General features: G+C 34.2%; 1 protein-coding gene across 1 annotated transcript; it reads right to left on the bottom strand.

Moving 5' to 3' along the window:
* Positions 1 to 17,956: 17,956 nt before the first annotated feature.
* On the bottom strand, positions 17,957 to 25,350 carry LOTGIDRAFT_199739 (hypothetical protein). The gene is made up of 10 exons (XM_009048679.1): positions 25,316 to 25,350; positions 23,251 to 23,420; positions 22,860 to 22,920; positions 22,430 to 22,664; positions 21,661 to 21,804; positions 21,135 to 21,352; positions 20,671 to 20,799; positions 20,213 to 20,393; positions 19,768 to 19,921; positions 17,957 to 19,449 (listed from the first exon to the last, which is right to left on the bottom strand). Exons 2-10 carry the CDS (start codon positions 23,331 to 23,333, stop codon positions 19,311 to 19,313), a joined length of 1,344 nt encoding a protein of 447 aa, XP_009046927.1. The 5' UTR covers positions 23,334 to 23,420; positions 25,316 to 25,350; the 3' UTR covers positions 17,957 to 19,310.
* Positions 25,351 to 25,456: the final 106 nt, after the last annotated feature.

Here is a 25,456-nt window from a genome sequence, read left to right on the forward strand (position 1 = left end):
ATTCAGGTGAGCTAAGCTTACACTATTGAATTTGTACATCAAGACTGAACACAACTTTAGACAATCTAAGATGTCAAAGCGAGATCTTAAAGGGATCAAATAGAAATACGTCTAAATATTCAGTTTACCTTTAAATTCTTACTAGGACAATGAATGTTCACTTTCTAGTGTGCTATTATTATTGATATCCTCGCTATACACTAGAATGTTAATAATGCCTTAGAAGTGACAGCCCAACAGGTTAAATTGGCGTAGTCCGTTGGCTGCCACAGGAGATCCTGAACTGTGACACTAATCGAGAATATTAGGATTTATATTACAATGGTGTAACCTATTTTCGTGGATATAAGGATTCAACATCGAATTTCGTCAAAGTTAAAAAAACGGATTTTTTTTTTTATATCTTAGATGTTTCCTCAGATATTCTATAAAATATTTATAATTGGTTTGTTTCGATTTTCTTTACGAATCCACCACCTATTTTTCATGAATAACCACTCCAAAACGGCGGCAAAATGCGTCACCTATTTTCGTGTACAATGTTTGATTTATAAATAAGTCGAGAAAAACAGTATTTATCTTTCTTAATATCAATTCATTATAACTAGTGACAATTCCTTCAAAGAACCGTGATTTAAAAAAAAAATAGTGACAGACAAAATAAGATACGTAGCGTGATTTATTGCTAAAAGACATTAAAACAACATAAGAATATGGCCCACATTGTGTTCCATAAAATTTTTCTGCTGACTCCACATCCTTTTGTCTCGAACATGAAGTCTGAAGTGCAAGAAGCCAATGACAATACGACCCCATTCACAAATCAAAAAAATATTAGCTGTGTAACTGTGTGAAATGTTTTTGAAACGGTGATAAGGATTCCTTTATTAAAACTGATGTTCATAAATATGATTCAATCAGTTGAAGAAATAGTTTTTTTCGGCGATACATCACATGGAATTTGATCTTTGGCCGAAACGTCTGAAATGGAAGCATAACTACCTCGAAGTAACTAATGGGTTCAGACCACAATTATTTTAAAATTACCTCCCTTTATTATAACCACAATCTTTATCCATTTTGAAACTTTGCGAATTAAATAAATATTCTATATTAGGCGTTCATGATTCATGCGCATGACTAGGGCCTGAGAAAATCATACTTTCGAAAATAATGAATAATGTCATAAAATAAATAAATAATAAAAAATATGTCATACCAAAAATAGGCCTAGCCCTAGATCTAAATAATGAAACAGATAAATAAACAATTTTTTGTCTAGCCTAATCATTTCTTTCGATATTTTTTACTCCTCATTTTCAACAAACGTCAGTCAAGTTAAGTTTGCCCATTAAATTTTTTTGTTGAAAATGGTTGTCCATAAAAACACAACATGACGTCATCTTTGAAAAACTTTCTGAACTTCGGAAATCTGAAGTCTTTTAAATCGTAGAAAATGTAATTCCAGGACAAGGTAAGAGAAATGAAACATTGCACATCGACTTAAAAGAATATATAAGAATATATACACCAAGATAAGCAACTTTTAGCAGTTGTCATTCATTCATGATGGTACATGTTAGAAATTTGTCCCTGGAATCTAATCCATAAAAAAAATGGCAGCATGCTTTATGGAAAGACATGCAAGCAAAACCAGGTAATGGAGATCCATTGGGCTCTATGTTTACTTTGTATACCTGTATATTTATTTATTGCATGAAATTAACATAAATAAATTGGTTTGTAAAATATCATACTTTATTTCAGGAAAACTTTGATATAAAATGGATTCAACAAATGATGAAAATTACAATGTCCATTTTTTTCCACATTTGCAAAGTAAGAGAAGGAGAAAACTCACTACTGGAGAAGAACAATATTTATCTTCTACAAATCTTGAAAGGATGATAAAAGAAAACCCTCAGAAATTTTCTAAAAATGGTTTGAATTTTGTTGCTGCATTTTGTTATGATCCTTAATGTTATAGAGCAGACCATTTGGTTTTATCATAAAAATTGTGTTTAGCAAACATTTTTTGCCTAAACAGACTGACTGTAATGCCCCAGTTGGTGTTGTTTTTGTCACTTGATTTCTTGCACTTACATGGGATGAATTGAACCCCTTAAACACAGTGTTTATGATTATGTATCTAGTAGGCTAGAGCAGCCACTAGTCTTGTAGGTTAACTCTTAAATTTGGTAAAGTGTTCAAAAAAAAATATTTGTCAGATGGATAATGAGAATAATGCAAATAGTAGCTTACTCATTGAAAGGATTAATTATATCAGTGGTTATTCATTCATTGTATGCAGTGATTAGTGGCATCCCTCTTCAATATTTTCTCAAAGACCCTGGACACAAAGCATATTTCTCATTTCTCAGAATTGCTTGGTATTGCTTTCCTTTATTATCCCAGATAAATTAACAAAAAATAATACTGTAAATGATACAGAACTTTTGTTGTAGGAAAAGGTAATGAGAAGTCACAACCAAGAAAGCAGAAGACAGTTTATTGCGATAGCCACCATCTTCCATTACCTGATTCTCATCTTGCTCATCCAGAAGACAGCATGGCCAGAAACCAAATGATCCACAATGAATCAGATTTGGCTGTTTCTCTTGGCAGAGGACCAGGACTACATCTTCCAGACCTGGATCAATTTGTTCCTGATAATTCCTATGATGATTACTATGGCCACCAGGGAAGATCAAACCCATATTCTTATACCCAGGACTACCAAACATCCTTACGAGTCTACCCAGAACAACCCATAACATCCACACCATATCCCAGAAACTTTTTAGCTATGCTGAAAAAAGACCATTATGGATCAGGAACAATGTACCCATTTCAGCATCCTCAAACTTCAGCAGTAAAACACCAATCCCTTTACAGACGTCCTGGATTACCAGAGCCTCCTCCTATACACTATTATAATTACACTCAGTTTGAACCACCAAGAAAAAATCATGATCATGCATACAAATATCAGAATCTAGATGGAAATGCCAATTTTGATTCTCAAAGAAGACCATGTCCATATCCTGAAATGGAAAAAAATCAGATTTATGATTACTGTGAGAGGAGTCAGCCATATTATACAAGAGGTATGAGAGGATGGTCTTACCATCAAAGGTCTAAAGCAGGAAAGCAGTATACACACACCATAACAGATGATAAATTTCACCCTTCAGTTGAAGTCCAAAGATCACAGCCATTTACTTCTACATTGGATGATATGAATGTAGATGATGGTATGTCTTGTTTTACTGAAGATAACTTCACATTATTGGAGAGGTTGAGAGGAGATGATTTAGGAGATATCAAGATCCAGCCATTTCAACATCCAAATAATATACCCAGACTTGATGCTGGACATGAACAGTTTTGGGATTCTCCCATGACTATGATGGAACCTGTATCAGGATATGATCCTGACATGTATGGCTGCCACCTTAGATGTGACAGAGAACTTGATATACCAGAAATACCAAAATCCAGAAATCCTTGTTTGACAAATTTCCAGTATCCTACTGAAGGCCCACACAAAGGAACTGTCCCACACTCAATTACCAGTAAAAGTATGGAAAACTCTCATCCTCTGGATAAGAAAATGTTAAAAACACATCAGAAGCTGACAGAATTAAATCAGAAACATTGTACAGGAAATAGAGTACATGATCATCAACTAAGATGTTTGGATAAAGTAGCTCAATGGATCAGCACTTTGGATGTCATGCCATCTCTGTCCTCAACTACATCTGGAATTGATATGGACCATTTTGATACTATTGAAAGTCTAGAGGTGACTCCTGATCATATCAATGCTGAACCCAAAACTCACAAAAAAACAGAGCCTTGTTGTAACAAAAGAGCTTTTAAAATCATTGATGACATGGTTGTAATAGATTTTGATGATGATGAAGAACAGGGGAGAGAACCAGAGCTCCAATATCATCACAAGGTGCTTACAGATACCAATAACAAAATGGAGACAGATATTGGAAATGACCAAAAAATGGAAATAGAACCAGAGATCCCATGTCAAATACCTCCAAATACCAATGAGGAGATTATGACAGAAGTTGTCACTGCTAAAGCAGATGAGATCGGTGTAGAAGCTACTCCAGCAGGAAACATATCTCAGGATCATTCAATTTCTTATTCTCAGTCAGATCCTGGTGTTGAATCAACAGTCAAAGAAATTGTAAAGCAACCAGAAGTGGAAGACATTCAACAAACTGAAAAACAAGAAGAATTGCGTTTTGATAGCAAAGATACAGATCCGAATGAAGGAACCACTAACACATCAGATGTCTATAGTCCTGAAGCCAGAAATAATCCAGAAGAAGTTGATGATGCTGGAACTTCAATATTTGAAGAACTGAATTTCATTTATTATCAAGGAGAAACTAATTCACACACTGCAACTGATGATTCATCATGTGGCAATCAGCCTGACACTGACTTTCTTCTGAAAGCACTAACTTCTCCTTGGAAAGATACACCAGTGTCCTTACCTCCATCCCAAACAACTGCATCCTGTGATGCAGCTCAGGAGGAAAACCATCCAGATGATTCAGCTCTTGATGATGTGTGTTCCTCCCCAAAGTCTCCATCAAAAGCTGCTCTGCTCTATTCAGATGATTCCAGTTCCCAAAATCATGCAGAGGACAGTACCAAAAATGGAGCTTCTATGGAGTCTAAATCACATGCACCTCAATCTGTTCCTGTATCTTCTAAACAAGAAAATAACCCAGATTACAAAATAGAAGAAGGAGGATGTACTACTGCTACATCTGAACCAAAAATTATAGTATCTATTGCCTCTTGTCTTCAAGGGAATCTCCTAGATAATCTTTCCCACAAAGATGTGGGCTCTCTCACTGAGTCCAAGTCGTATGACTCACACCCTCAAGAAACATGTTCCTTGACTGATTCTCAGGATTTCACTATAAAAGCTAGCCAGGAATTGGATTTGTCCACCATTGGATCAGATGCTTCTACACTGTCAACTTTACACTATTCAGGAGTGACAACTGAATCATTGGTTCAAGCGACCCAGAATGCTAATATGATTGATATGGTAGCTGTGGAAAGTTCATCTGATCAAAGATTTACATTGAATCAAGAAGAAGACATGGAAAAGGACAATGGTGATGCATCTACATCTTGTGAGCCTGTGAAATCTGAAGAAGCTTCATCTCTACATTCAGCTGCACCCTGCACTGTATTCATAAAAGAAAGAATGTCTGTATCTGTACATCCTGTGTCTTTGAGGACAAACATTCACAACAGTTTAGATGATTTGAATCCAATGGACATGCCAGGTCCTGATGAAAGTCACCCAGGGAGAATCGACAGACAAGAATTGTCAGAGAAAAAGAAGAGCACTCTTAAAAGAAATATATCTGGATTTAGAAGGCCATCTTCAGCAAGAAAACCTGCTTTTTCAAAGAACAGAAACAAACTCAAGAGTTATAGAAGACAAAAATATCAAAAGAAAGATGGCAGACATAGAATACTACTGAGAGGAAAATCATCATATAATTTGAGGAAGAATCAAAATTCAGTGCTTATAGAGCTTGAAACTGGCTTTAATTGGACTGCTGAAATATCAGAAAGTCCGCATAAGAACAATATCCTAGAGAATGATGGAATGACACTTGCAGTAAGTCCAAAGTTGATGCTTAACATATCCAAAGAAAATCTGAACTCTGACAAGAAAAATGATCTTGAGCCCAAGCCAGACTCAAAGTGTGATGCTCCAATTAGTTGTGACAAACAAAAGCAAACAGATGTGAACCCAAGAAATTTAAGAAATAGAACTGCCTCAAGTACAAAACAAAATGTCAAAGAATTGCAGCAACCCTGTAAAATGGCAGGATCTAGCAGTGGTTCAAAGGGTATGGTCATTCCAGTTCAGAGGAAAACAGCAGAGCAAGTTCAAAATGATTCAACATCGTTAGTCAAATGTAGCCAAAGAAGGTCTACAGTTCGAAAGGGACAGACAACTTCACCAAAAAATCTTAAAAAAAGAAATTCAAAAGGATTTGAATGGAATGCAGCATCATCAACTTCCAATAACTTGAAAGATGGAGATTCCATAGCTTTACCAACCTGTAATGTTAAACCAATTCTGAAAACCATTCAAAGATCAAGAATTACACATAAACAAAGATCAGAAGCAAAGCTTGCTGTGAAATCGACAAAACCAAAATCAGTAGCATTTATGACTTCCTTTCATCCCAATGAAGAAAATCTGATAAAACAACAAGCTACCAAAGGCAAAAGAGAAGAAATTAGACCTGCATCCAAGGGAAATTCTAAAAGGACAGATTCTAAGAAGACTCAAAAGACACCCAATCTAAGGAGCACATCTAGAAAGCTGCAGCCACAGGTGAATTCAAATGAAAAGAAAAAAATTGGATCCAGTAAAGTAGACATGGTTATCCCATGTAGAGTTGATGTCAAGCACTTCAAAATTCCTGCATCAAAGTCAAACAAGAGGAAAGCTATTGGCTCCAGCAATGTGGATGACAATGTACCAAAGCAGAGGAAAGTTTCAAAAACATCAAATATGAGTCAAAGATTTGCAGCAAGACCATGGAGAAGTCCAAGCACCTCTGAAATAAATGCTGAAAACAGTCAACAAACTAATGTCCATGAAGGTCTTCAAACTGTGGCCGACCATGTTTATTCTGGAAAGGTTTCAAATAATACAGCCAGCAACCATTCTTCTAGCATAAAATCTGAGGAGAGAAGCAGTCAAAAATGTGCTATTAGGAAAGTTGAACATGAATCAAAGGGAATAACAAAGCAAGCACAATTTCCTGACTCAACATTGGAATTGGTTAAACCAAAGAAAAAAACAATAATCAGAAGGCAATCTGTAAGTAAAGGCATTGGTGGATTTTCAAAAAGTACAGAAAAAAGTTCCTCCCTTAAAAAGTCATTTAAGACATCTGAACAGTCAGCATCAAATATACAAACAAGGAGAAGAATACAATCTCTGTATTCACCTTCAGTGATACTGAATGATGGGGACCAAGTGAACAGTAGGCTTACACATCCAGAAAACAGTCTGTTGAAACAAATAAAGAACAGTCCTGAGGTAGCTCATGGTGTTCATTCTAAGGTCCAAACACATCAAATTTTTAACTTACTACAGTCAGAAGATATTGTTGGACAATCATCAGTTGAAGCCAAAGCAGATTGTACTTACAACATAGACAAAAGTCAACCACAAAACCCTTCCCTCTCTGTAAACATCTGTCAAGAAGCACCACCATTCAGTCCTCTGCAAGATACAAAATGCTGTTGGAAATCAAACTTGGAGGAAGCTCAAGGAAGTGAAGAAAAATCTGTTGAAGTATTATCTCCAGTCAAGCAAGGCCTTCCAAAAACCTTGGTTGATTCTGAAGATGATGTAGAAACACAGAGCATTTCAGTATGGCAACCAAATGATGGAAGTATATCAAACAAGAGCAAAGTTGAGAAAAATGGTAGATCTCTATCAAGAACACCTAATAAGGAGAAAGTAGATATCCCAAAGAGGACAAAGCTGTCATGTCAAAGAACTGAAGAAAAGGGGATCGTAGATGACTTTACAAGCCCTGATGAAGGTCCACTGACATCAAATTTTCGAGGTAACCAGCATACCCCTGACACTACATCTGGCAGTATTCAAAGTAATGATACAAGAAACCAATTTGCCAGGCTATCAGAAAATCTTGTCCAAGAAAGTCAGCAAGATACCTTATCCCTTCAATGCCATTTAACAAACATGCAAATAGAAAACTTAAAGATTAATGGTGATAAGAAAATGACCTCTTCTGAAGTCTTTCAGTCCTTGAAAGGAGTAACAGATATTGACAAAACCAATAAATGTCCGTCTACAGAAAGAACTAGTTTGCCATCAGAATCTGTCATGAAGCACCATTCATCGAGTTCTTCTGCATATGGTGATAGACTGTTTCATCTTAAAAAACTTTTCAGAGACTATGCATCTACCTTTAAGTTGAAAACCACAAAAAATTATGCAGTAAAGAAGCAGAAAATGGAAAGGATTGTACCACCTAGTCATATTTTTTCAAGGATTCCTTCTACCAAACTGGTTCAAAAAATGCTGCCACAGATACAGCGAATGTTACAAGGAAATTACAACCTGGAGTTCAAAAGACCACCTCTACTGGAACAGACTTATGCCAGATATTTTAACAAGATGTCACAGCCCAACCACCTTCCTTACAAGTTTGATCCAATAGTGCAGAAGAAACATCAAAATATAATGATGCAAACTATGACAGTACCAGATCCACAAAATGGTTTTTGGGTCTCAAGAGTACCTGAAGTTTTCAATGAACCTCTGACAGAATTGTTTGTAAATGAAAGCATCTGCCACTCAAGCATGGACCTCATGAGTAATCTTTCAGAGGACCTTTCAGAATATGACACCAGTACCTCAGGTCTCCTAACAGATGTGCTGTTTGGTAATAGTAGAGACCTAGATCAACCAGAACCAAATGATGGATCTATTAAAGAAAACATGGAAGACCTCAAACTACAAATTGACATTGGTGAAATGCTGTTCAGCACTCAACTGAACTACGAGAATGGTCTGGATTTTAAATCTATATTAGATGTTGAAGATGATGACCATTCGACAGAAGATAATGGATTGGATTTAATCATGGATTCAATTGAAATATATGACACAATTCGTGATTCAAGTAATTTATCAACCATCAATGAAGACCAGAACATTCCTCAAGCTACTGCTCCATTAGAAAGCCCAGGATCAAACAAATTTAATTTTTCCAAAGAATCCACAAACAATGTACAACATTCTACTAATGCTTCAAATGTTCAATCACCCTGTACTAGTGGAGCAAGCAGTCCCTCATCTAATGGTTACAATCAACAGGATCAAGAAATGGTGATGCCAATTCAACAACATCTTCAGACACTTGTTGAGGTAGAGGAAAAGCCAAAGATATTAGATGATCTATTAAAGGAAGCTGTAGACTCAATTGGTGCAGCATGGAAATGTGAAAATGATAGACCAGAGTCTTTGGAAGATAACAATTTCATACCAACTGACTCATCCATACAAAATAACTTCAGAAAAGTGGGATTGTTCTTAGAATTGGACAATCAGTGTGAATTTGACCACGATGGGGAGAGCGTTACTGAAAACAGGCTTGATGATAGGAGATGTTTCTATTCAGATGATGCTGATCTTTGTATTTATGATCAAATTACTCTTGCACACAACCAGCTGAATTTTCATGCCCCACAAACTGTGTCCAGTAGACAGTGTTCAGATATGAATCTTAAAAGATCTTTAGACACGGCAGAAATATCAACTGCAGATACTGAACTATATGATCCCTTTGGTGTCAAATCTTTTGTTCAGGAATATCAAAGGACTTACCAAGTTAAACAAGAGACACTACGATTTCCAGTTCAAAACCCCAATATCACTTCATATGAAGGTACAAATTCCTGTCCAATGCAAGGTGAAGTTGATGACTGTCTTGAAGTGGATCCTTACTCTTCAAAGAAATGTACTAATGCAAAAACCTGTGAAGGCTCAGATCTAACTATTTCATTAATTGTGGAGAATGTAAGAATATCAAAAGCTAAAAGAAAACACTGTCGAGGCAAATGTACTTTAAATCCTGCAAAGTTTAAATCTGGTGTACAAGTCCAAGAGAATGCTGAATCATCCAGAAAAAGAACTACTCAAAGCCTCTCCAATTCTATACACAGAACCAACAAAATAAGAAGACAAACAATTGCAGCAGTTGACAACTCAACCTCAAACCAAACATCAGGAGTCAAATCAGAAAAGATGAAATCAGGAAGTCACAGAGGAATGTCAGCAAAGGCTAAGGGATTTAGTAGAAGTAGCTTCAGTAATTCAGTACTCAAAACTCCAAAAGTTCTCGTCACAAAATCAAAACAAAAATCCCTACAAAGCACAAAAAATAAGAGAAGTCAATCACTGGAGAATTCATTTAGTGACATGAAACCATCCAAGCATTTATTTAAATCAGAAGCAGCATCAGACTCTTCAGAAGTAAGAAAGTGTAAGAGGACCAGATCAAGCAGTCCAATTCTAAATTCACCAGTAACAACAGCAGAGGCTAAAACAGCAGCAGGTACAACAAAAGGAACGAAACACAAAAGAAGCAAATCTTGTGGAGCAAAGGTAACAACAGTAGCTTCCTCAACATCACCAGCCTCTGCCATTGGGAAAGGAAAGAATTCAACAAAGTTTACTAAGCTGAAAGGTAGAACCATCTTGCCTAAAGCCAGGTCAACAAGATCTAAAGCTGATGGATCTGATGATAGATCTGCTGAATTGAATACTGATTCATCTACTTGTCTATTTGATGGTAAGACATTTAGGAGATTTTATTTAGATAGCTTAGTGAGTTTGTCTTAACCTAAGGTTCCCCCATGTGTTTGATGCAGGTAATATTTGAAAAAGTTTACAGTAATTGAGATGAAACTATGAACCTAGGCCCTGTAATACAGTCTACCGAGGTAAAGGTTCCTCCTGCTAATATACCCTACACAATTGCACACTTCATGACATTGTATGTCTTCATTAGCCAAAACAATTAACTTCATTTCATTTCATTAGGAGCATTCATTCTCATGCTTTGACTGATCTTCACATCAATTGCGAATAGCGTCTTATACCTTGACTGAATTGGTGGATATTGCTGTCAAGGTATTAGATGCAATTTGTAACAGCTTGAGATGGCTTCCAATGATTGTTTTATTTTCATTTAGGATCAGATGATAGTGATAAGGGGCAATCTTTATACAAAGTAGAATGTAGATATTGCCAGGAAGTGTTTGTGGAAGAAGATGCTCTAAGAAACCACAGCAAGCTTCAACATGACACTGAAGAGGTTTGGAAAAATGTCATTTGTGGGTACTGCTCGAAAGTTTGTGGTCGAAAGTACATGTTTCATTGCCATCTCATGACAAAACACTCCAACGAGGATTGGGAGAGGCATCCATGTCCATATTGTCAGAAAGAATTCCCAGCTAGCTACAGACTTCAAAGACATATTCATGAGCACATGTTGCAGAGTAATGTCTCCTCTTACAAGTGTTTACTATGTAGTGCTATGGTACCTAAATTGGATAGTGACGTACGTTACCATTTTGAAACAAAGCATGAGGAGTTCCACGAGAAATTGATGAAGCAGTACCATGGCAGTCAAGATGTTGAAGAAGAGCTAGAGATCTTTGTTTGCCGATATTGTGGAGTCTTTGGACTATCTTTACTGGAGTTCAAACAACACGTCAAAGATTCACACAAGTCCTTTTTAGCCCAATTTGGAACTGATATAGTAAAAGATAGCTTTGTGTCAGAGATCTTGGAAATGGATAAACTTAGAATCTTTTCAGAAAGCTGTTATTTGTGTATCTACTGCTCAAAGAAGATAGACTCTGTTGAAGAGACTAATGATCACATCATAGAAAAGCATAATCAGATGATGCAAAACCCCTTAGATGACCAGTACCACTGTGCTTTTTGTAGCTTTTGTGCAGCAACACCTTATGAGATGAAGAAACACATTGGGAAAAAACATTGGTTCATTGAAAGTTTGATAGAAAATTCTGCTATTATGCATTTTAAACTTGAGAAAGCAGATTGACTTTTGTTTGTTTTGTTGAAGTTTGTTAAATTTGGTTACTTTTTAGATATAAGCATTCTCATTCTTTTGAATTCCAGGGATGTATCAGGACTTTATGCCCATGATGTAGGGAGATTACAGCATTAGACCAGATTGGCACTTCATCCAAAAATGCTTCGGTCTATGAGATTTCCGATAGGCATGAATAGGCAAGAAAACCTCTTTTGATGTCTTAGAAATGGTGTAGATAACTAGAATTAGGGTATTAAAAATTGGTATTTTCTAGATTTTTTAATGTGTATCAGGGAAACTGATAAATTTGCACCATTCCAATTTTCAAGCAGACATCTGTGCCTCCTGCAATTCCACTAAAACTAAGTGATTTATAACGTCACTATTTACAAAATTTGGTTTATCACATAAGGCCCTTAGTGTCGTCATCAAACACTTAGTTTTAATGGAATTGCAGGAACCTTAGACGTCTGGTTGAAAATTGGAAGGTTGCAAATTGATACTATTAGTGTTCCCGATACACATAAAAAAATTTAGAAAATATGTTAACAATCCCTTTAAGTTTGTTTCTGTTGTATCATGCCTGTTACATTGGCACAATTCCTATGCTATTATGAGGGTTTATTACATTCCGTCCTTTCCTTATTTTCATTTTGTTGTTGATTATGTTGTTAAGTTTTGTGTAGTGTAGTATGTATTTATCATGCTGAAGTATGTGTTGATTTAGTCATAGTATGTGCTGTTTTACTCAAAATTATGTATTTTTCTAGTACATCTTTACAATGGTCAAGGTATTACATCTGCATCTTATACCTTGACTGTAATTGTCTACTTTACTGTTTCAGCGATATGATTGGATTCCTGGATATCAATTTTTTTTTACGGTCGTTCTGTTGAGGTGTTAGATTGGCTGATTTCACTAGCGTAGAATCCAATCAAATTGCTGCATTCACAAACTTCTATGAAACAAGAAAGTGGACCATTGCAGTGAAGGTATAACAGATGTAATACCTTGACCATTGTGAAGACAGTCATACTATTGCTTTTCTATTTTACAACCATTTTTCTAGTCACACTTTGTGTTCAGGGAATATTAATTTATTTGTTAATGAAAATGAAAAAATATTTCATATCATTTTTAAGTTTTAAAGTTTTTTAAGGTATTTTTTATACTAAATGTTTTTTTTTTTGTGTTCATTGTTATTCATACATTAGCTTAGTTCGATGCTGTTAATACATTAAAACTTTTAAATAATTGGTTTAAAAAGAGCTTGAGGAGTCCTGAATGCACCTCACTGAGAAGAAGAAAAACTTTCCACATTAATACTCATGTAGTCCTCATTTTCACAATGTGTTGAGCTATTATGATTTTTCTCTTTGTCAGTGATGCAGGTAAGGGGGGCAGACATGGAAAAAGTGTGCTACAGGCTGGGCACATTAAAAAGATCCCTCAACAGTTAGAAATTGAAAAAGAGCAGGCTAATGCTGCTGTCCTGGCTAATTTACCTCATTGCACCCAGCATGACGTTGCCTGTCTTCATTAGCCCACATGGTGCAGAAAAGTAGGACATACAACTCCATTCATTTTATTTGAGCCATTATGAACTTTTCGTAATAGCCATCTTTCTTGTATCATGGAAGTTAGTAAATGCAGCGATTTGATTAGATTGTATAGTAGCTAATACAGACTATCAGTCCTTAGAATTTATAACTATAACTGGAAAAAGTTTTAGGATAAAGTGCTGTAGGTGGATGGTTACATATTTGCAATTTTGGAAGAGTTATACTTTTGCAATAGGTTCATTTCTAAAATAAGTCATGCTCTCACAAGTGCTAATCGCATAAGTAAGCATATTTTATCTGTTTATAATACAAATCTGAAGATTTCGTTAGGCCTTTTTCATTGATGATCTGTCAAAATTTTTGTCGAATTTTGAGACATTTTAATGTCAAAAGTTGCCAATATTTATATGAACCATAAGCCCGCTAGTTAGATCATGGCTGGCAAGTGGAGTTGACCCATTGAAAATGCATGAACATAACTTCATAAGCATTTCAATCTGATTGGATCCATTTCAATACCAGCAGTGCTTGTGAGGTGTGTCAAAGGAGCCAAAGGGTATTGACAGTAAACATGTTCCTAAAGTACCCTTTCCTCATATGGTCCTTATGTTCCCCCTCCAAGTATGGTCCTAAAAATACACTTTCCTCGTATGGTCCTTAAGTACTTTTTCCTCAATGGTCCTTAAGTACCTTCTCCAAATATGGTCTTCAAATACCCTTTCCTGTTCTTCTTTTTTTTAAAGTCAATTACAGAAAGTTGCACTAGGTTCTTTCCATTAAATCCATTAACACATAGAAACAACCACAGAAGTGAAAGAGGGAATTCTTTATTCATATACATTATATCATGTCTCAAAGATAGCAAGGCACATAAACAGGTTGAGTGGACAATAATCTAACAAATAAGATCAGGTCCCATTTCTTAAAGTATTTGTGTTCACTTTGAATAAGGTTAGATGGTATCTCAATCTTTTTTCTATTTCTGTATCAACCAAATCAAACAATATTTCATTTAGTGTACGTTTCAAATTTTATCCAACTCATGAAGTATGTTAAAGTGAGTGGAACAACCTATTGACATCTTTCCAAATAAGGAGCAAAAATCAGCAGCTTTCCATGTTAGTGCTCAACAATATCAGGATAAGTTTCAATGAAACTGGTTTATCACTTAACCTAAATTATGCTTGTAATAAGTAGCAAGGAGGTAGAAGGGTATAATGAAAATATAAATGTGCAGGTATTGGACGCTACAATAAAAGGCTTATATTAAAATCTACATATTTAAGATTTGTGACAAATCCCATTTTTCGTGAGTCATCCATTTGTTTTTCTAATATTTAAATTTTCATTTCAGTCATATTTATTGCGATACACTGCAAAAACCAACTTTCTTCAGGATTTGTGACAAATCAATTTGTGGTAATTTTAATCGCTAGCCAGAGATGGAATACAAAAACAAGTGTATTTTGACGAATCTGTCCTTATAACAATATTTCTAATTAGATAAAAAAAAAAATGCCATTTAAGATTCAGTCCACTGTACAAATATTTTGAATGTTTTTTTTTTTATATATCTTTTAACATCACTTCACATTTGTTTGATTACAGTCATTGTCTTGTGGAAGCAAGATATTTTCTTCAATAACAGTTAATAATTCATCCAAGATTGTCGACAAAATATTGGTACAGCAGACTTTTAAGAGTAGTAAGTTAGTAAGACATGATATAATATTATGTTAAAAGATGTGATAGAAACAATGAACCAAACACAGGTTTTACACTGAAACTATGTTGGCTAATGGTTTTGTGTTGTAGAAAAAAGTACAATGAAGAATAAATTGTAAAGTTTTAGATCTCCAGAACTGAAAATCTGTTTTGGTCCCAGAAATGCAAAAGCCTTTTAAAAGCCTTAAATGATTTAATCAGTACTGAATTAAAATACCTTGATACAAAATGTTGATCAGCTTTCTGAAGAAACCTACTTCAGTTAAATACTGTATGGATTGGAATTTCACTTACACAAATAAACCATAAAAGTCAAAGTACTGAGCTTCATTTTTTACCTAAGCAAAGTTTCAGAGTAGAATTCTGTGTTTGGTTATGAAATCCTTGAATTCTTAATAAATTAACAACAATTTAACAAAAATATGGTGACCACAACAAAGTACCTTTCTCTTTGTTAGTTCTTTGATGCTTTCAAACAGCAGTCACACCGAATATTTTCTTCCGGAACTTTAATCAGGCCACATATTAAAATCCACCCCCTCCCAATCCAACCCATATATCTTTTATTAGTATAGCTCTGTCAAAATAACAGGTTCAATATTCTAGATAAGATGCCAAAAATTCCCATATAATCCCTCCCCATCCCAAATTCCCAATAGTGTCCCAAAGGACTAATCTGTTGATCAATTGATGCACTAAAAGTTATATTAACTTCAGATAACAGATAGAGACTTAACATAATCCAAATTAATCCAGATTATGTTGAGTCAATTTAGGGAAGATTGAACTTTTTCAAACTATAGCTGAACCAACCAAGCACAATCAAAGAAACCATAACAAGTTAGGATTTCAGTTATTGTGATTGGCTGCATACTATCATAATTTAAATAAGTTAAATTCTCCCTACCAGCACAAATAAACACTATCAAATCGTAAGTATATTCGGAAGTGTTCACTCATGCTCAAGTTATGGATTTCACATTTTCCATAATGTACAATGACATATTTACTGACTAGAATTGAGTCCTTTCACTAGGACAACGTGAAATACATACCACAACCCACCTTGATAAATAATCAAGATACTCGCAAAATTTGTAATGGTGAAAGCCACTTACTCCTGTGGCACACCAAGCCAATTTGGAAACTATTTTCCCAAATTAAACCTCACCTGCCACAAGAAAAGTATATACCAACATACTGACTCTTTCACCATTGTTCTGTCATGTTTTTCAAACACAAGGCAGGAGATTAAAAGCTGCCTTTTAAGGTATAAATCAAGAAATTGAATCGTTTGAACAATTTGATCTGAATTTTGCCAAACATTAACTTTGAGTCTGAAAAATTTCAAATAAAAATCGGAATTGCCAAAATTTTGCAGTCGTGTTTATAGACATAACAGATTTCCTAAAATTGTACAAACTGTTTGAATAATAGATAAATTTTCTTAATTTCCTTATCATATTTCAAGACTTGAAATTCAAACAAAAAGTAAACCTTTAGGAAAGTTTTCCAGTTTTCTGGAAATTTTAACAATATATTTCACTAAAGCAATTGGAAATATGGGAGTCCGATTTTTTTTGCAAAAAACTGAAATTCTATTTTGATGGATATAAATTCCAATTACTCTAGCAAAGTTAAATAGATGTGCTTAATTTGACAACCGTTTTCAGACACTCCTTGCATCACTTCCAAGCACAAAAACCTTTCCAGTCGAATTAAGCACAACTACATTTGAATGATACATATATAAAGAGGAATGATAATTTAGTGATGCCGGTAGACGTTTTCATTCCAGTACACACCAATCATCCAACATCGGCAACAAAGTAGCACACACAGCATCATTTTGCGATACCGTTTTCACAGTTTTCATTGTCATAGAATTTGTAATGTAAAGGTCCTTTTTCCTTTATTTGATATTGCATTGAGAGATTAGGATGACCAGGACTGCACTGCAGAAACAAACAGCATCACACAACTAGGAAATGGAAAGCAATCGCTAACTGTTTTTAACTTTTTCCTCCTCGCACTATGTTTTTATCACGAATGTGATTTTCCTCGTCAAGTTTTAATTGAATGTTCAACATTCCGTCCACTTCTTCAGCTCACAAACTTTGTATCGAATGATGAAAATATTTCAAGTTAATACACTCATCTTGGATGATGACTTACAAAAAAAATTACTTTGGTGATATGTAACATCACAAAATTTTTGCAGCAAATATAATGTCTGGCAATCTCTCATAATACTTCGTAGCAATGATAAACACTCGTAAAATCTTCTTGAATTTCGAGTTTAATCACTTATCTTCTGGTCACAGAGTTCAACAACTGGGGTTAATTCACATTTCACAGGCGAACAGGAGAAAAACTATTTGGCTTGGTATATCTACACCTGTCTAGTGAACACTAGTCTTTTGAACAATGAACACTTGTTCACACCCCAGTCATTCTCTGAAAATTAAGGCGTGGAAGTTTCACAATTCAAATAACATTAGATCTGTACAAAAATATATTACATGATAAGCTCCATTTCCGATTCAAACACTGGAGTCCATGGTTGACAAATTATGAAAGACTTTTACCGATATATTCCAGAATGTCACAATTACACATTACAAATCACATCAAACCATTCCAACAACTTGACAACTCTTAAATCTTCAATATTTTGATACATTTTGAAAACACATTAGTTAAAGTCTATTATGAAGTTATGTAATGGTGAATGAATCGGAAATAATTTTGTAATTTTTCTATGTACAACATTTACTTCACCCAATGTAAACTTATTGAGCACCAAGGGACATTATTCTCAAATATTTGGTCAACTCGAGACCAAAAACACCAGACGTCAACAAGCCAGTTCTAGAAATGATCAAACATTTTGTAATCTTTCAAATTGGTGGGTTCATTAACACGTGTTTAAACACCTTCAAGCAAGGATCCACAAAGGCATCCAAAGTTCTACATTTTATTTCTTTTTTGTTCAATTATAGCCCAATATGTAACATGTCCTGGGCATTTAAATTTCTCCAGCTTTCAAAATGTTCAGCCATTTCTGACATGGTTAGCGACGTCTGCTTACTATGAACTTATTTTGTGAAAAATGAAACCTATTTGTCCACATTACTTGAAAATCTTTTTCAACTGTTACAAAATGGAAATTTTCAATTTGGAGAAAACCCACAAAATTCAAAGATCTTTCTGAGCATAATTTTTTTTTTTTGATTTTTATATTTTTTTATCTTTTAAAACAATTCTCATTATTGGTTTTGATTCCTTCTCAATTTACCCCTTTTCCTAACTTTGTTTTCTGCAGGTTTTCTCAAAAAAAAAAAAAAAATAAAAACAAAAATGAAATGATTCCGATTTTCATGACTGCATTTTGTGACTAGTTATGATTATGGAATATTTTTCTGCTTTTTGATTTTTTTAAACTGTTGATATTTGCAAGGAGAATCCACCAAATTTCAAAAAGCACCAAAAATATACCAATTGTGAAATGTGAGTTGTAAATCTTTTAAAGCTTATATTGTACCTATTTTTTTTATCTTAAACATGGATTTTTAATCTTTTTTTCATCGAGCAGATCTCAAAAATTAAAATAAGGTGCAAGTTCTTTCAAAAATCCATCAAATTTGAGTGAAGTTCACCTGATCCTTTTTATATAAGTTCTGTTTTTTAACGCACACTTCTTGTTTCTTTATCAAAGTTTAACAATACCATACACATCGGACAATAATCCACTATTTCTAGTTTAAAATTAAATCTTTAACATAACATATCGTTTTTAAAGTGTTGATGTGAACAAGGTGTAATGAATAGCTTACATTTTAAACAAATAATACAACATTTAAATCAACAAAAAAATAAATAACGATGTCTGGCTACAAGTTTTTCACTGGTACTTTTAGACAAAGAATGTTCTTTTATTAGAATGGATGGTCTGACAACTTGCGCCCTAGTTTTAATGTCTCAATTTTTTAGTATCTTACAGTTTTTCCACCAAACATCTTTCGAAATCAGTTCAAATTACACCTGTTATTCAATTCAAAAATAAATCCACCTTTGAATTTTGACGTTGTCATGTTTTACCACTTAAATTTGATTTTTCCATTTTAATTTTCTTACTAACTTTTAAATTATTTTAACTATATAGTGGCTTAGTCAAAATCAAAGAATTTATTTCGGATTTAAAGAAATAGAGGCAATCTAAACCAATTTCAACTAAGACAGTGGATCTATGTACAAATAAACAAAAACACACACAATTTGGTGCTGCATAAAAATGATAATGATTTGATGTTTCTTTCTCTCCACACGATGTTTAAATGAAGATGTTTATTTTCCAGCAGATTGGTTCTCCTCATCCCCGTCTTTCTCCATGTGCCATTGACTGACATAAAGAGCTGGATCAATCTGTTTAGGTATTGGCTTGATATCGGCCCCTAATTCTTGTTCTATCTTATGTAGTGAAAATCTGAAACGAAATTTGAGGGTTTTGAATCCCAATATTTTTCAAATCCATGCTCAATATTTTAAGTAGAACAACAATTTTGCATTTCACTCTTGTTACAAAAAGAACATTAATAACATATCAAGATTTGGAATAATGGTTGTAAAATTGCATTGAAAACAATTTTACAAAAGCACAGGAACAGGACATAATTATAAAGATTAGGGCTTGGATAATACTTCTTTAATAGTTAAGTATATCAAAATGTATAGTCAACATTTGAACAATTGGCCATTCACTAAGATATTCAAATCCAAACATAACAAATAATAATAGACCCACCTGTCATCATAGGTAATAAGATTAATGGCCACACCTAAATGACCATATCTCCCTGATCGACCAATTCGATGTAAATAGGTCTCGGCATGTTTAGGGAAATCAAAATTAATAACAACGTTAACAGCTTGGATATCAATACCTCTCGTAAACAGATCTACAATTAAAAACAATATCAGATACAGATAACAAGCGGATACAATCATTAAATGACGAGGACAACAACCTAGGTTCTATCGGATTCATATCCTTGTGTTGACTGGAATAATGAGGAGAGACAGCTCAAGACTGCTTTGTTGACAAACATAATGTCATCCAGAATCCTATTGAATTTGATGAATTTTTCTGAGCTAAGATGAAATCATACACCATTACATACCACAAGTCCAAAAATACCAATTTGATTTCTTAACTATTTAGCGAAAGATCTTGGATCAATTATACCTACCAGAACAAACGAGGTTTCTGCACAGACCCTGTCGAAAATCGTGGAACACTCTATTTCTATGTTGCTGATTCATCTTGGCGTGAATATAGTAGCAGGAATAGCCCAATTCCGTTATTTTCTTGGCTAATAATTCCACACGCTGGGTTGAGTTACAAAATATGATAGACTGGTTAATCTGGAGCTGAAAATATAATCAAGATCAAGGTTACTTTCATCCAGTCTGAACTTGTACAGCAATAACAATCCTCAATTTAAACAATTTCCTTAATAAAGTGCAAGTAGAACTGGTTAAGTGCAAGTAGGGAAAAGACTTGATGCTATTAGCGCTTTCAATTTTGAAGAAGTTTCTGCTTCAGACATTATAGTGATATATGTTCCTTTAGAGTGTCATCAGTAGCTTTCAAGATTTTACAATTGCAATTTGTAATTTCGGACAAGTCAAGTGGAAGTAATTTTACCTTGGAGAAAAGAGTGTTGAGACAGTGGACTTTTTGTCTCTCCTGAACAAAAGCATAATACTGGGTTACTCCCTTTAATGTTAGTTCGTCCATCAAATTAATCTCATATGGGTTATTCAAATGACGTCTCTGAAATGATAAAATCCATTTGTAAAGACAGGGTGTCAAGAGCTTACTCATCCTAACAGAATATCCCATTCTCAATAAATTTCACTTTGACTTATTGCAGACCTAGGAAAATTTGGGTAAGTTCCACTCCTTGACAAGTTAGCAAAAGAGAACAAATTCATAATACAAAACCTTCGAGAAAAAATTGTGTAGTATGTTGTTGAATTCAAATTTCACGATAATCACATTAGACAACAACTTTGTCAACCGAATTTCAGATTGCGATGATCGACGGCTCAACGCACTGTTGCAAATCCAGTTTTCTACCAAATTATACAGTCAAAATGTTCACTCACCATAAATTCTTCAACAGAACAGGGAAATGTGGCAGAATAGAGTAAGATTTGTCGATCATTTGGTAAAAAGCTGATAATATTGTCTAGCATTCCTTTAAAATCTTGTGATAATAATTTATCAGCTTCATCTAATACTAATATACCACATTTACTGATTTTAACCAAGTTTTTATTCATGAGATCAAGTATTCGACCAGGAGTAGCAATTATACAATGAACTGCAATGATCAAAAAATAAATTTTGGGTAAAAATAATTTAACAACGAATAACAGGAAATGTGGAATCGAGTTGAAAGATACGATTCACTGGTCATTTGAAATTATCAAAATAAAGTTTTGAAAAATAAAAACAAGGGAACTGGTTAAAAAGAAGTATCAGTAATTATTTTGCAGTATAACACTCAATAGGGGATGCTTTTCCAAATTGATCTACGTTGCATAAAATGTCTACAGTGATGAGCTTTGATCAGTCTTCTGCATAGAAGGTAAATGACAAAATCATTTAACTAAAGGGTAGAAGGCTTACCTGGATCATAAAGTCGCATAATATCATCTTTTAAGTTTGTACCACCAGTTGTGACCATCACTTTACATCCGATATGTTTACATATTTCTATACATATCTGACTAGTTTGTAAAGCAAGTTCTCTTGTGGGAACAATAATCATAGCTGAAAGAAAGATGGCCTTTAATTAAGCAAGTATAAAATTTATCTGGTAAAAGTTAATCATGCAATATGCATAAATAATTCTAGATGATGGATTAATACAAGAATGTTTTGATTATACGCATTCATAAAATGAAATAAATGGAGTTTTACGTCCTACTCTTCTGCACCTTGTGGGGTAATGAAGACGGGACTCTTTCATAAATGCACCATGAATCATTAGAAATTACATATTGAGCTAGTTATAAGTAGTGTTCTGAAAACAAAATATGAACCTTTCTCTATAAGTAGTAATCATGACACGATACAATTTATATGGGGATATGGGGTAATGGATTATGTAAGCAACGTCCATTTGAACTTTTCTAAAAGTTAAAAATTCAAAACAAGTAGACATTGATATTTCTTTAGCCAATTCTTCTAAACTGAAGTTTTAAATAGTTACAACTCAGCATGGGGGAATTGGCATGGAGGGCAATTTTGGGGGCATCTGATGAGGTTACAATCTATCAGTACTTAGCCAGCTGGATAGCGAATTCTAATTGCCCGATGTGTGATAAGTTTGAATCATGAAGCAATCTACGTCATGGCCAGCACTTTCCAGGGCCCAAAGTAAAATATAACTAACCTTGTACTTCATCTTTGTTTGGATCACATCTTTCTAGGATTGGGATAGCATAGGCACCAGTTTTTCCTGTTCCATTCTTGGCTCTGGCCAATACATCTCTTCCAGTTAATGCTATAGGAATACTGGCTTCTTGAATAGGGGAGGGTTTTTCCCAGCCTTTCTCGAAAATTCCCATCAGTAATTCACGTTTTAAACAAAAATCTTCGAATTCGTTGCCTTTGGTGTTGGTCACATCCTAAAAAGACCATTAAAAAAAATTGAACTTTTAGACATTTCAAGACAAATAGCATGCAACTGAAAATTTATTTTGAATATTTGTGAAATGACAGAAAAAATTTAATTTCTGAGCTAACTGTGGTTGGAGAGCAGAGCAGAGAAGTCAGCTCAAGAACTCTTGATGACAATTAAAATTAAAAATACATTTACTTACAGTGGTTCTGATTCTCATATCTTTTTCAGGAATATTCAATTTAGCCTTCCATCCTTGGTCACTGAAAGATAATCAATTAAAACTTGGCTAAAAACTAAATAAAATGGCTGCAGATGTTTTATTAGGAAGCCTAACTTAGATACCATCGTGACACACTGAACAACAGATCCAAAATCTTTCCAAATGAAATGTAGTTTTACGTCCTACTCTTCTGCACAATTATCTTTCCAATAATCAAACTTGACTAGATGATGCATATTGTGAAACCTGGCAAAGGCAAGAAGCAAACAGCTATATTTCATATTTTCTTGCCAAATTTCACAGCAATGACTCTTCCACTTAAAATAGAATATTCCACTACAACAGTTATAAATGTAAAAACAAAGCATACTTTGAATTGATTGCTGCCTTATTATCCTTCATAGGATTGGCATGGTTTGTAGAATTCTGCTGCTCCACCGCTGGAGTAGCCATCTTGTCACTAAGAGTAGTAGGTTATATATATATCACAATATAAATTCGCTTTTTCTAAACACAGTAGTAAACAACAGCCTCAAGATACTAAAATATAAAATATAGTCTTCATCTTGTATTTCAAGAACTGTTTGTGAACTGTTGAAATAATCAATTCAATTAAAGGGAACACATTCGCCATTCATTTGACCAATCAATCATGCCTTAGATTCAGACACAGGAATATTTTAGCTAAGCAGTAATAGAGTTTACAGCTGAACGTCGAAATTTGAGCATTCAAATCCATGTGTGCAGAATTTTCTGAGTTTTAAAGTTAAAGTGACAAATTGGCCTTTCTTGATATTCTGCCATAGAAAAGATATAATAGACAAAGAAAGTGAAATTTCTAATTTAAAATAGTAGTTCTGAAGGTATTCAAGCCCCCAAATCTTTCCCTCAAAATGGTGAACCATCGTCTTTAAGGTCCTGAGAAAATTACCCTTACAATACAGGCTCCACCAGACAATATCAATGGCTAGTTGAGCGTATATAATTAATGAATCATCATCATTAAAATAATTACTCAGCCAGCTTATATGTCAGAGTCAGAGACTGTAGACAGGTTTTTTTTTAATAGATTACTAGAAAATAAATCAATAAAATTGAAATGAACACCATTTACATGTTCATAGAAATATGGTGCTGTGGAAAACATAATCAGAATTTATATCAATAACCACATTTCCTGTTGCAAATAATTTGAGAATATTTTAGAATTTTATTTGAAAAAGATTTCAAAACATTATATCAAAAAACAATAACACAGACTGCAATCGTCCTGAGAAATTTAAAGCAAAATGTCTAAAAATCTGAACTTAAATAGCACTAACATTATATGTAAATTCATTAAGCACATTCAAAAGGCAAAAGGCTGACATCGTTCCTAACTTGACTCCAAGCCAATGGAAACTGTTGTATAAAGTTAATCAAACGAGAGCTTATCATTCACGCAAACGAGTCTTCAATTCTTGATAAATAGTCTACCTGTACCATAGTACCAGTATAAGAAATTTTCATGTATGTGCTATGGTAATTTAATAAGTAATGTTTTGCACACATACGGTATATCTTTAAACAAAAAAAAACCTTAACCACTACTGTAAGAAATGCCTATCTGATTTTTCCAAGACATTGATATTTTTTTAGCCAATTCTTCTAAACTGAAGTTTTAAATAGTTACAACTCAGCATGGGGAATTGGCATTAAAATTAGAGAGAATTTGAAATGGAAACATAAACTTAGCATTCACCAGTAACCACTTGTTAGTTGGATAACTGAATCTACAGCCATTGAATTTGCCTTTGAATAGTGGCTAAAAACTATCTCCTCATGGCCAGAGACAAAAAATTAATGGGCCCTAGCCCGGATTTGAAATTTCTGACTGAATGCACTCCATTGAGTACATACACCTTGTAACAATAAATGCTTTCCCCAAGTGAAATTAGGCAGTAAAAACCATAAGGCCAACTGCACTATTAAGTGCAGTGAATATTCAGCCTTATGGCAGTGGTTCCCAAAATGTCGCTGTCCTTTGACTTGAACAAGGGAAATCAAAGGGAGACAACCCAAGTAAAGCGATTTGCAGATGTTTCTCTTTTATACAAAGATCGAAATACATCTAAATGATTCAAGCAAGTTTAATAAAACAACCATATCAGTCTGAATCGGTAAAAGGATACAATCAAATCATTGATAAGGAAGTTACCTATTTTTAAGCCTATTTCTAAAAGGCAAAGTGATTAATGGAAATATCCAACAAATTAAGCTGACTGAAAACAACGCCTGTTCGATTTCAAGTACCTCTCATACCAATGAATTTATAAACTAAATATAAGTATGAGATTCTAAACAAATGTTCATATTTTGCAAATTATTCCTCTAAATCATCAAGATGACTGTGTGAACAATACGATGGCAACAGATATAAAACAACAAAATTTTACCTCTGGCAAATATCAAATATGGCCGTCTAATCGATAGGGGGCGCTCCGAAAATTTAGGAAATGAAAGAAAAGGTCAACAATGGACTAAAAACTCTAGACCTTGTATCTGTCTTCACAATTTTCCTCAAACTAACTATAGTT

The sequence above is a fragment of the Lottia gigantea genome (genome assembly GCF_000327385.1).
Source record: "Lottia gigantea unplaced genomic scaffold LOTGIsca_127, whole genome shotgun sequence".
NCBI lineage: Eukaryota > Metazoa > Mollusca > Gastropoda > Lottiidae > Lottia > Lottia gigantea.